We start from the raw sequence: 13,852 nt of genomic DNA, 5'->3' as shown, positions 1-13,852 counted from the left end.
TACAATGTTATTGTAAAAACATATTTCAAAGAAACAGCTTAAAACAATTTCTAAAATGCAGAAATTCCATTTATTATACTGAGAATATAAATTGCAAGAAGTCCTGCAATGCATTCTCTTCACTCTAAGTACAATACAGTACACTGTTCTCCACAATAAGTTACATAAAGGCAAATTTTATATACATATAAAAAAGGATCAGTGCCCAGAACTATTTGCACAGCATATCTGCTATTCAGAAATCAATCATTAAATCTTCAGAATTCTTGAGCAAAATAAACCCATAAACAGATCTTAATTACCTGGTTTGAGAAAGGTTTGCAACTAGTATGAAAATTCAGCAGAAACCATGCAAATGGTTTAACCACTGAATTAGCATTCTCTGCATTCATTCTATAAACAAATGTATTAAAAAATGAGGCATGCCATATGGTATCATATAAGACAACATGGAGAAAAATGACCTGCCTGTATTTGTACTGTTTATGCATCCCAAAACACCCAAAAGGTAAGTACCAAAGTAGTAGTGCCATTGTACAAGGCACTAATGAGACCACAGCATAATTCTGTTTAAACATGCTCAAAAAAATTCAATAAACAAAAGAAAAACCAGAAAAAAAAACCAAAAAAAAAAAAAAACTGACCCAGAGGAAAAAGAACCAAAACCCTAAAACATCTGCAAACTGAAAAAGTAAGGCTGCTAGGATGATCAGTATAATGAAGAGCATGGTATAAAGAAAGACTGTAATAGCACTTGCTTTTTCAGCCACTGAAACAACTATGAGTATAGGACACCTTACAAAAACATGTCAGACAAATGCCCAAAAGAGAAAGAATGCACAAGGAAAATATTGGCATAACAGCAAACAGGCCTCTAATAAATTAATATGGGAATGAAAAGGTGGTTCCTCAACTTAAAGGATGAGATACATAGGCAGGGCCTTGGAATAAGAAGGAGTGAAGGCCAAAAATATTTAAGCAAAGAAGTTTAATAGCACAGCTCAGTTTATAGAAGGGATATGGCATCTACTGTGGGAAAAGAGCAGGCACAGAAACACCAAGCAGGAATGTTCCCAACTTCCATCACTGAAAGAAGAAGGTGGCGTTTCCTTCACAGTGTGAACTTCCATTATATGCTCTAAAATTCCACTTAAGAGGATCTTCATTCCCACCCCCCAAATTATTCTCTATTCAACCATGTCAATGTCTGTTATACAGCAAAGGAGGCACAAGCCCTTGCTGTGGAATCAGCACCCTGCACAGCATGTCCATGCACCTTTCATGGTGAGATTGTTTTCCCCCACCTTTCTCTTGTTTCTACAATGGAGTCTAAGTACAGGATCCTTCTAAAGTCACAGTGCAGTGAGCCATACAGACTGAAAATACTCAAGACACGAAAGATTTTTTCATTTAATTCTCAAAAGAATGCAAACATAAGAACAGAGATGTACCACATGGAAAAGCGTTGAATTGTACATTCCAGAGATTTTTCCAGTCGACACCGAAGACACTTTCCTTGAACTACGCGGGCCCTCCAATTTAGCTGAGGTGCTTGAACTCACACATGTGGGTATCAGTCAAAGGATTACTGGGAAAACAAACACGAGAACCGAAAACCCTCTAAGCTGTTCTTCACTGAAAAAGAGAGGCACTGTGTTTGTGAGCTGCATTAAGGCTGTAGAGCGGTGCTGGTTGCGAGTGAAGTCCCCGGGCTCAGCCCCTCAGCCCGCGGCCTCGCTGTTAGTCCTGTAGGCCTGCTTGCGCAGGTGCGCCTCGATCTCCTCGCGGAACACCAGCATGCCCAGGTGCGAGTGCGACGCCTCGTTCATGGCCTTGGACTGGATGCACATGCGGTACTGCTCGGGGGTCAGCTCGTCGGCACAGTGCTTCTCGTGCCACAGGTGGAACAGCCCGGGCACCGGCGTCCTGACCACCACCAGCTCCCCGTGCAGGTACTTCCTGTACAGGTGAACGTCCTCGCCGCCCCAGCCCTTCACCTCCAGGTCAAAGCCCCCTGCAGAGACAGCGGCACAGATCGTTACCAGATGACGTTCCAGAAATTCTGTAGCAATTAACTAAGCTTCCCATGCCATGGCATGCCCATCAGAGGGACGGGAGCTTCAAGGATAGCACATCCTTTGTGGTGGGAACTGCCCAGGACACAGATCTGCTGACTTCAGGAAGTCTCTTAGAGCAGTGTCTCCAAACTGCATTATGCATGACATCCCATGTGACAGCTGCAGAAAACTGTAGGCAAACCTCACTTGGTATGCTTTTGAATTATTTTTAGGAAGCATAATGGATTTTAGCAGCTGGAAAAGGAAGCAGTCATGCTCATATGAGAAATCCTCTCTAACAATGCCAGCAATTACTCCACAGGTCACAATTCAAAAGGCTGGACTAAGGAAAGGAACACGGTTCACCATTTTAAGTTCTCTTGTTTTTCCAGGACTACAGTGAAGAGCAACCCAGGCTCCTGTACAATTTTAAAACTCCAGAATTATGCAGTCCTCATTTAGCACTACCATACAGATGGCAGTGTGACTGCTCTTAGCAATCAGCCTGCATTCAAGGCACCAGACAGCACGCAGGGCTGTGTCATTGCACCTTCTGGCAGATTTACATCTTCTGGCAGACTATGCTCAGCACTATCCTCCACATTTAAGCACACCAAGCTGTTCTCAGTTTTAAGAACATGCCACAAGGGGGGGCAAAGCACGTTGCTAAAGACTCCAACAACTGTATTCAACTTCTCTAGGTTATTTAAAATAAAGGATTTGAATGCTTCTTGTCTATGTGAATGGCTTATTTGAGTGACATGTTTCTTAAACTTGATTCATTTGCTTCAGACAGACACAAAGGACCAAAAAAAAAAAACCCCACCACTATTTAAATAAATTCTAGAATTAAATGTTTCTACTAAAACTACTGTGTCTTTTAATACACTCAACAGATGGGACATCAAAATCCAGAAAAGCTAATTTATCTCATTGGTCAAACTTGTCAAGCAAGTCTGACTGCTGGGCCTGGGGAAATAATACAAGAAATAAATGTATTACTTTCCTGTCATTAGTTAAGACCAGAGAATCACTTTTTAAACACACAATTATTTTTCTTTAGTCTCATCTTACCAACAGTCAGAAAGTCTGTCCGATATTGACAAGTCATCCCAAAGCCAAAATCCCTCCAGAAACCAGAATCCTTCTTGTGCACCTGCAATTTTAAACCAATACAATTTTGAAATGTACAATACAACCAAGGAGGTACACTGCACTTGGTTTTGCAGAAAGCTAAGCTCTTCCCATCATTTGTTCAGGGCAGGATAGAGCATAATAACACTTCTGGTATTTCTGTGTCATGCACTCATGTGGGGCTTCCCAGTGACCTGCAGCTCACTTCACCCTCTGCCTTCCAATCCCACTCGACCTCACAGCAGTTTCCACAGCAGTTTCTGCTGCACCACCTCTATTTTCTATCCATCTGCCCAGACCAAGCAGTAAATGAGCCCATGGCTAAATCATCTGCTCCCAACACTCCATTTCCTACCCATTTTCTAAGGCCACATTTGTCTCTTGATCTGATATGACGTGAAAAGCAAGCTTTGTGATTTAAGTCAAAAACCATAATACTGTTAAGTTTAAAAGAGTGGACAGAAGAGCTGTCAGGCAGGAGATCACTCCTCTCTCAGCTGTGATTATCCAAGACTATATGTAAAACCTTCCCTCTGGCTTTCAGCAGGATCCTTGCAAACAGCGTAGGGAATGAGGGCTATTATGTTTTTATTTTAATACAGCTCTTCTTCATACTACTCTCTTCTTTTCCTCTTCTAAACCTGTCCACCTCAGAAGTCTAAGCTGCAAAACCCAATTTCATCCACGCAGTCTCTCAAAAGAGAGCCAGACTGGACACTTCATTCAGAGGTTTTTGCCTTTCACCAACGCTTTGTTTGCTGGAACATAAGATGAAAGTTGCAGCCATGCAATGCCACCATCCTCCTAAAAGACTTGCTTGTCAAGCCACAATAAGCAGCAGATCAGAACTACCAACTTCATTTGGTTAATTGCAATTACTTCTTTTAAACTAGGGGGAAGGTTTTTTCCCAGTGCTTTGTCCATAATGGAGAAAACTGTTTAGATATGCGGTGCCAAAGGTCACAAGATATCTCAAACAGACTATTAAGTTAGACTTACTTTTGTTTTAATACAAAGCACACCTAATTCTACCCAGAATAAAGCAAGCTGCTTACCAATTGCTGCTCCACAGGAGGTGGTATTTCTTGGTTGGCATAGACAATAGCAGGATTGTAAAGGCTGAATACCACAGGATAGAAAACTTTTTTCCCTGGAAGTCAAAAGATAATTGTTACTCACTGTGGGCATGCTTTCTGAAGGCAAAAAGAAACCAGAAACACTCTTTTTATGGAAGAGATTGCCTATTAGGCCTCTAGTGGAAATAAATAAAAACAAGTTCTAGCTGCTAAGATTTCCCACCTAGGAAGCCTGTAACATCCAGTGGGGCAGAGCCCTTAGGATTAAAAAAAAATACATACCTATGCACATTATACATATTACACTGGATTAACTTTTATATATAGTTATACATGCTTATATAAAATATTAGATATCTCAGTATCATTCCAGGTGAGTGAAAAATTCCTGCAATAATGATATGCAGGAAAACTAATCAAATTCAAGTAACACTTTGCATTATTGAATTTTACGAATTTATGTCTGTCCACAAACACGTAAAAGCAGGTACTCGCAGGATATCCTGCAAGGGCATCAAGCATCATGAGAATCCTGACTATGCTGAAAACCCCAGTTCTGTGTCTCTTGTAGAAGCCAGGTAAATATTTTTCCACTAATGTCTTGCATCACCAATGCTGCAAAAGTATTGACAACAACAGTCCACAAGAATATTCACTATCCTGACTTGGGCATGAACTCTGAAGGAGTGAGCAGCATTCTCAGATCTCGTTTAAAACAAAGGTGACCAACTGTCAGTATGAATTTCAATGAGTGTCTTGAACTCTTTCTCATTAAAGCTCACAAAATACTCCTCTCCAAAATTTTTCCCATTATTTATACAACTTGTTTCATGAAGAACAGAGACAGACAGAAATGAAAGAAAAATCAAGAAACAGAACCCAAATATCTGGCCTTGGAAGAATTTTCTTGCCTGCTTGTTAGGTGAAGAAAAAACATCTATTGATTCCAAATTAACATTTGGAGAAAATGGTTTCTGACTGCAACAAATTTGAAACAAGAGTAAGCATTAAAAAAAGAACCCAAACAGTTTGACAGAAGGAGATCTTTGGTAGCACGCTTGTTAACTCAAGAAAGCTTTACCCTTCTTGGCAGAAGCTTGTAGAACAAGCAAGCATCACACAAAATTAGAAAAACAATCAATATTTCAGAGCTTGGGATGGAACAGTGGAACATGAGCTCAGGTTCCACACGGAGCACACTGTAGCTCTACTGAAAACCATTACTTTGTGACATGTCTTGGCCATACACGTGTGAGAAGAGATAAACTAAACTTGGAGATTTCAGCATAACAAAAGTCATCTTCCACTGTAGAGTGTTACTCTGAGTTTTGTGATACAGATTTACATGCAGTCTAATTGTTACAGTAATTAAGTTGTCCAGCTTTCTTTCAGAAAACTAAATCTGAAGAAAACATGAAAACTGTATGTTGTACAAAAAAAGACATCTTCTTAAAACAAGCTACACTTAGGCAGAAGTTATTTCTCAGTGTGAATATTTTTGCCTTTTGTGCAGAGTGTGATTAGTTTTCCAGGGTGTGAGGTACTGAATAAGCCCCACCATTCTAGCTGAGCTTTCCTTGTTTTCTACATGCCCAGCACAGGTCAGCTGAAGTCAGGGTGACAAGGCTCCCTCCCAGCAACAACAGGGGAACGTACCGGGCTCAGCGTTCAAGCGGCAGCTGTTGAGGAACTCAGCTGTGAAATAAACATCAACATCACAGAAGAACATCAGCACCTCGCCCTTCTCCCAGGCTCTGGCACCCATGTCGAGTCCTCGGCCCCGGTTGAATTCCTCATTCAGAGAGACAAGCGTGTAATTGTTGAAGTCAGTTTCTCTACAAGAAAAACAGAGCCAAATCCAAAATCAATCTGTGGGGAGGGGCAGAAGGACCATTGATAGGTTTTTTAGCATTTTACAGGAATTTCATTCCAGAAATTTAAAAAGAAAAACAGTTATATGATCAGAATGAGAAAAAAAATGTTACACTTAGTTGTCTATTTTAATTTTAAGCCTTGTAAAATGACAGAGATCAGTCTTTGTAACTTCATGTTTAATCATTCAGACAGATTAAAAAGCCTTTTGTTAACTGACATGAATCAAAACACTCTATGAGTTACAATGGCATCTAAAATTTGTCCCCACAAACCTGACCAACAGAAATATCTGTCTTCACTAGCTCAGAGAAGAGGGCAAACAGGAAGCCAGAGTGCTGGCATGACCAGACTCATGGGGCAAAGGCCACCTGTGTGACAGTGCCACCACAACCCAGGCACTCTGCTTCTCCTCGCTGGTCACCACTAGCACACATGCCTGTACTCCCAGCAGAAGAGGGAAGGAGCAGCCAAAGGAGACTGGAAGCACACTCAGAGAACATCTTCAAGCAAAGTGTCTGCTTCAGAGACACTTCAGAGGACAATGCTTGAAGAGAACAGAGTGAAGATAGTCAACAGCAGCACCACTAAAAAGACACTGAATCTGGTAAATGGCCAGTGAGCCTGCAGCACTGAGTCACTGCTCTGAGGGACATCTCACAGGGAGCAGGGCAGGCAGCAGAGGCCTCAAAAATGGATGGGTACAGCACACAGCAGGTGCTAGGGAGACTGCAGCAGCAAAGGCAGAAATTCTCTCCTCCCTTCCTACGAGATGCCCTTAAGTGTCAGGCCAGCTCTCCATCACACCTCCAAGCTGGTGACAAAGCAGCCTGTGCCTAGTCTGTGCCATGGGGAGGAGCATCCTGAGACAGGGAGCACACCAGAGCTCAAGGAGGCTCCCAGCTCAGGGATGGGTGCAAGAGCTCAGGTGGTGAAGGAGCCCCTTGGCTATAGGGTGAAGGATGCTGACACCTGTCCCATCTCTCTGGAACAAAAACCATAAAAGACACGTTTGTGAATTTTACTGATGTAATGCTGAGACAGCCATGATGAACCCTGCTTAAAGTTATTTTACAGCTGAGAGTAAGTACAGGCCTACTTTGACTACTACATTTCTCTTCCTTATAATTAAATAAAATTGTTTCTCCAGTGAGGTATTAAAATGTACATCCCAGTTCCAAAGAACTTCAACTCTAATCAATCTGTTAGCATGACTGAATATCCACTGCAAAACTCATCCTTGTTGTTTTGGGGACTGTCAGATAGAAGCCTCAAAGTCTTTTCTGTCTATAACTTGATTTTTAGTAGTCTTCAGGAAACTTTTGCAACCTAAGCTGTAAAATGGCAACCATAAATAGGGTATAGCAAATAAATAATGAATTTCCCAATAACCTGTGTTGGAGTATTAGCTTTATTTGGTTTATTTCTTCATTCTTTTTTAAAAGCTGTTTAAAATGCCAGTTTTACTGACTGATGTTGGATTGACATACTCACCTAGCCACAGATTCTAGGATGCTTTTCACTTCTGATAGACCATCTTGTCCAAAGTACACCACTGTGAGGTGAACACGCTTATCCTGATGAATGCACACATCCCTGTAAGCACAAAGAGAAGCTGATATTAGTAAATACCTGAAACACAACAAAAACCTTCAGGTAATTGAAAGCTACAGCATTAAAAAGAATTAGCAGATTGAAGTATTCTGGCCATCATCAAATGGCTTCAGAGAAAACAAGAAGAGATGCTTTCTCTTCTTTCCCCATCTTGCCCATTTACATCAGAAGGTTCCAATACTGTGTGTCACATTCCAATACCTTCTTTTATAAACAGGCACTCCCCAACTGATGCAAATACACAAATTATGTTCAAAATCATCTGTGTCCAGGTTCACAATGACCCTGACTTTTGGTCATTTTGCTGCAATTAGAGAATCTCTTAAGCCCTTTTAGAAGGAATGTTTTCTCCATACAGTAGGTTCAATTAAAAACATCCCAAGGCAGTTGCACACAATGTTGGAATCATTAGCTCTGCTGCAACTCAACCACAACAGGAATTCACTTTGAAAACAAAACAAAACACTGAAAATCAGGAACATAGCTCACTATAAAATCTCATGCACCTACCTAAAGTTTTGCATAAATTGTGCAAATGCCTCAGTTCTTCCAGCAAGAGGAACAATAACGTTAATGATCGATCTAGAAATATCAACTGTTTCACTCTTCACTTTCATGAGGGGTCCAAAAGGTCGGAACAAGGTGACATGCCTGTACTCCATGCCATCCATCTTCTTATAAAACAGCTCATACTGTGTCCCCTTATCTCTCTCTGTACGATAGTAACCTGAAGAATAAGTCACACAAGTCATATCAAAGTCAAAGATCCCAGCAGTTTTATTTCAGACACACTGGTTCTCTTTACAACTAAAGAAGTGAGGGCAAAGCTTCTGGGTTTCTCCTAAAACTATATGAAATTTCCACAAAGGGTTATCCATCACAGTCACCTTTCTACCATTTTAGTCAGACCTGAGAAACAATCCCAAATTAACTCCAGCTTCCCCTACTTCTTAGAGACAGGTTTCATGGTCCTATGCCAATTCCTCTACTGGAGTTGGGTCTTTCCAACAAAAAGGGAATTCAGCTAATTACTAAGGAAAAGGATGGCTGAAGTCTAATATTGCCTGTTCTTAAGCCCTTCAGTAAGCATCTAGCACTGAGCTAGCCCACAGTAAAATCTGAGATCATCTGGCCAGTAATTACCACAAGAAAAGCAAAATTTGTTCTGTGGGCAGAACAAATGACAGTAATTGCTTGACAAAGTCTGCAAAATCTGACATGTGGCATTTAAACAAAACAACTGTGTGATAATGCTGGAATGCTTTTAAATTGTTTTCACTGCTGACCAGTAATTAGTTTTCTATCTGACAAATAAGTGGTACCTTACTAATTCATAGTCTTCTAAGGACATAGGCAGAAGTTTTTCTATGTGGCTGTCACACTTTAGGACCAAAGTGCTAGTCCCTCCAGAAATAGGACTATCTGTTGAGAGATATTTTACTCCAAATGGGTAGAAAAAAATCTGGCCCTTTCAGAACATGGGCCTTTAAGGGCCATCAAAGAAGGAAGTTAAACCAACAGACTCTAATTTTACACCACACAGGAAAGGACTGAGGCTCATCATTCCGTATCTATGCTAACCTGAGAGTAAGAAATGATGACAGGAAAAATCCTCCAACAAAAATGCCATACGTTCATCCCATCTCTGTTTTCCTCTCACCAGCAAGAAAAAGATGTATTATCCAGAAGAATCACAAGCTACACCATGAACTGGCATAACATTCCAGTTAAGTGGCCACCCAGACCATAGAGAAAGTTACAAAGAGCTGCATGTTCCCAAGTGGGAGGGATGCACACCCCTGCCCTAACACGCTGCATTTCCTTGCACCTGGCTGCCTGAACTGCCCCTTCTCCAAGCCAGTCTCCTCAGCAGCTGAAATCCCTCCCAGGCTCCCACCCAGAAAGCAGCTGGTGGCAGGCCACAGAGCAGGCAAACCATACCAGTGACACAAAAGGTTCTCTTTTGTACCCAGCATTGATAAGTGTCCTTTTTGTTGTCTTTTTTTGCAACTGAAATCAACACCAGACAAAGTATGCAAAGGAAGCAGCTCTCACCTTAGAGCACCTTGAGTTTGACTGTCTCAGGACCCAGCAAGAAGGGATGACAGAGCTTTGTGTCCCTCCCTCTGCCCAGGCAAGTATTCTCCACGTTCCCTTCTCTTTCAACACAAGATGCAAAGGAATGTGCACACCACCTTGACCTAACTTCTTTCTTTATATCCCAGATTCCATTCACAAAGAAAAAATCCTTTCCCTAAATCCACCTCCCCGTTCCTCTGCTCCAGCCTCCATCCCCAAACCAAACCCAGTTTCATTCACTGATGTTCCCTCCTTCTGCCCAGCAGTCTCTCTTTTACAGCAAGCTCCTTACAGCCCTCCCATGCCCAGCTGTGTAATGCAGCCTGTCTTGTGGACAATGCACTTCCAGTCCAAAACACTGCAAGTCAGTGAAGACTGAAGCTCTCAGCTGAGAGGCTTTAACCCTTTGAACAAAATTCTGCAAATCTCTCTTTTAAGAGACTGAAATCCACATTTGTGCTTTTGTCAGCACAGAGATGCATAATTATGCATCACATTTTAATGCTTATTTTCAAATCATTATCAATTACAAGCACTGAAAATGGTGTTTCAAACAATGAAAGCCCACAGTGCTGACTGCCAGAAGCAGCAGATTTTAAATCCCTCTCAACCCTTTTCCATTCCAACTCATTGTGCTGCACACTCCAGCACTGTAGCTGAAAACAGCATCTTGGTTAATGGAGCAGCTGATGCACCACGGTGCTCATACACCACACTTTCATGTAATAGGCAGCAAATACTTTGGACTAGGACTCCTGGGGAAATCAACCTTCAGTATTTTATATTTTACTATTTTCTCTGCTATCCAATAGCTGTTTACAGAAAAAAATACCATTTACAACATAAGTGAAGTTTTTTAAAAGCATACCAGCTGCCAAAAGCTTACCTTAAATCAAACTATAAGCTTAGATGACAGTCTACAACAGAAGGCTGAAGTAGAGAGCAAAACTTTCTAGACTAATTAAAAAAAAATTAAACTAAAGCAAAGCCCATTGCTATAACTTCATAAAGACCTTAATATGCAAATTCAAATTGGAATAGAGTCTAGCCAACATTCAATTGTTGAAATACAAGATTCCAAACTTTTGAATCTCAACATGCTACCAGAGCTACATTTCTTTTAAATAGTATTTACTCCTGGAGTTATTCTCCTTGCTACGAGGTAGCTTCTGTTGCTAATCTACTAATTTGGATACTTTTATGGGACTAAAGTCTCTATGCACAGAAGCCAGATTTGAGAACAGCCAGAAAAAGAACCCATATCTGGTTTACTTCTAAGTGTATTCAAGTTTTTAACACTTGGAACTGACTCATTTTATAAAACCTGTTATCTCACCTTGCAACTAGCATACACTGGCTGCCATCCAAAAGAGAACTCCACAAGCAAAGAGGTAAAAAGCAGCAGAAATAATTTAACAGCTGCTATTCCTGGTCTATGAAGCTTTACTCCCTTTGCAGAAGAGTTCTGCTTCTCACCAAACAAATTAAACACAGGAATCCTGGGGATCAGTTACTATGAAAGCTAAAAAAGCTCTTCTTCTATTGCCTTGAATATTACTTGCTTTACAACTACCAGGCAGTGTTTGGTCTGTGGATTGCAGATGGATCTGGTTCTTTTGGTGTGTGTGAGAGCTCTCCACTGAAGCTGCCAGGACAGTGGCCACTTGCTGGTCCTGTGCAGCACACAGGCAGGGGCTGTTTGCACGACCAGCAGTCCACATCGTTATGGGGATGCCAAAAACTTGGAAGCCTGCAGCATGGGAATAAAGGATTTTTACATTCCAAGGATGGGTGGGGGTGGGAAGGCTTCTTTTTCAATGCTGACCTAAAGAAAGTTTCCTGATTTTGCCCAGTTTCAATTGGAAACACAGAAGCAAGAGAAATGGACCCAAACAGCACTGCTAGAGATTCAATAACAAGAACTTTATTAGCAATTAGCTAATTGCCAATTAGCTTCTGAAAACATGCTAGTGCTTCTATTTTCCAACAGTTAATTTTAAACATTTGTGCAATGGAAGAGCTTGTAATCTCTTGATAAAAAAAGCCAATTACACTGATAAATGTAAACCCAAATAAGCCAGTTACACTGATAGTGAAGTGTGTCCATGAAGGCTTCTCAATCACCCTTCAAGACTCAATGTCACATGCTTCTGGTGAAAGGGAACAGACAGAGGCAATACTATTATCTCCTCTGAATTACTCTCTATTTCTCAATATTATCAAATACTGATCTCAAAGAAATCTGTTTTTAATGGAGGACTATCTTAGAACGTGCAGCTCAGCAATTAGGTCTATTGTTCATAATCCTAAATCCATTCACTTGTGAAAATATGTAAAATTGCATCTTTTATCCTCTCTAGGGATACTCTTCATCCAGGGGGAACAGGATACTCTTGTTTCTCATACACTTAGATCTAATGCAAACACTAAGAAAAAAAACACTTCAAAGGGTTTATCAAACAGTAACTGCACAACAAGACTTTTTTCAGGTCAGATTTTTCTTCTGTTAACATTAGAATTCTGGAAATTTCATTATGGGTTGCTGCAAAGGAAAACAGGTACAGCAAACAGAGCTGAGGAATTTGCTGGTTTTCCCTTCATCAGCAGAGCAAGTCAACTGAGCTTTGTGAAAAACAATTTGAAGTTTGCAGAAAGTTATCTTTGTAGTTGTAATATACACTTCAAAATCTTTTTTTTTTTTTTTTTTTTTTTTTACTTAGTGTTATTGCTCAAAGCCTGCACATAACCATGGTGTGGCTGTGACAGATCTGCCATATCAGAATTCCAAAGCAGATTTGGATCACTGCTCTGTTTTGCAACACAGAGCATCTCTGTGCAGAGCCCACAGGGGCTGAGCCTGCAGTCAGGCATGAACAGTTACTTCGAGGACACACTGCAAAAACACAGAGTGCAACAAGAAAGCTGGCATCCATCAGCATGCATGTGGAACTTTTTTGGCCTGCCCAGTGTTAAGAGTAATAAAAATCAGTAGATTCAGACTACCTTAAGTATTATGGTAAGTGTACTTTTTCAGAAAAAAGTTTATTTAGGAAATTCTTATTTTTAAAACAGAAAGCAGATCAATTTAAAATTCAAGTTATTAGTATTACTTGTCTCAAGTTACTCCAGTATAGATTAAATCCTAAACACAGTAAGAAAAAAAATTCTTGATGTTTTTTCAAATGAAGACAATGATACTGAACTCACTGGGCATCAGAGGCAATTCTAGGAAAGACCTTCAGACATAATCAACAGACATTAAAAGACACCATTAAGTAAAATAATCTATAAGTAAAGATGCTCTAAACTTAATTAAACAGTCACCAAATTCCCTAAGGAGAGTGTGCCTGAAAGTCTGTATCACAAAAATTTACATGGTTCAAAGTTTATTTGAACCATGTAAATTTCACAAGTCTAGGAAAAGAGCAGACATAATTCCCAGAACCAAATATTGACCTATATAAAAATAGCCTGCTGAGGTAACAAGCTAGAAGGATTCAGAATAAACCCTTCTGCAGTACAGTTTTGTGGATAAGTTTTTGTATATAGATATATAGTAGTTTTGAGGAAAAAAATCCTGCAAGTTAGAATATAAAATCAACTGATCTATACTGAGCACAAAACATGATGGTTTTGTATTAACTAATGCAGTACCATGTTTTCTCTTCTGTCCCAGAAACGGAAAAAAAAATAATCCACACACCAAGTTTCTCAGCCTCCAGGTTCAAATTGCACAATACTCTAGCTTTAGTCATAAACCACTTATTACAAAATAATTACCAACTGAAAAGGATGTAGAACTTAAATTACATGCCTCAACTGAAGCCAACTTTAAAAACTGTTTCTCTAAATGAGCAACAGTAATCCAGCAACAATTTGGATGTGCTCTTAAGACAGTTCCAGGACCTGTTCTGGCTTCAGCTGGTATCCCAAACCTGCTGGGCACTTTGATCCTACCAGCTTAGGGCAGCTTAAGGGACTAGTATTTTATAAACAGAATGGCATCAGCTTTCCAACTGC

General features: G+C 40.4%; 1 protein-coding gene across 1 annotated transcript in view; it reads right to left on the bottom strand.

Annotated features, from left to right (window-relative positions):
• Positions 1-47: 47 nt before the first annotated feature.
• CSGALNACT2 (chondroitin sulfate N-acetylgalactosaminyltransferase 2) overlaps positions 48-13,852 on the bottom strand; it is a 32,680-nt gene continuing 18,875 nt past the window's right edge. Inside the window, exons 3-8 of the mRNA XM_063163906.1 lie at positions 8,264-8,480; positions 7,634-7,735; positions 5,924-6,102; positions 4,247-4,341; positions 3,132-3,213; positions 48-2,014 (exon numbers count right to left, since the gene is read on the bottom strand). Coding sequence (XP_063019976.1) covers positions 1,722-2,014; positions 3,132-3,213; positions 4,247-4,341; positions 5,924-6,102; positions 7,634-7,735; positions 8,264-8,480 — 968 coding nt within the window. The 3' untranslated portion in view covers positions 48-1,721. The remainder of the gene's footprint in view (positions 2,015-3,131; positions 3,214-4,246; positions 4,342-5,923; positions 6,103-7,633; positions 7,736-8,263; positions 8,481-13,852) is intronic.

The sequence above is a fragment of the Melospiza melodia genome, chromosome 9 (genome assembly GCF_035770615.1).
Source record: "Melospiza melodia melodia isolate bMelMel2 chromosome 9, bMelMel2.pri, whole genome shotgun sequence".
NCBI classification, from domain to species: domain Eukaryota; kingdom Metazoa; phylum Chordata; class Aves; order Passeriformes; family Passerellidae; genus Melospiza; species Melospiza melodia.
The sequence above is the reverse complement of the archived record's forward strand: the minus strand, read 5'-3'. Positions and strand labels throughout refer to the sequence as shown.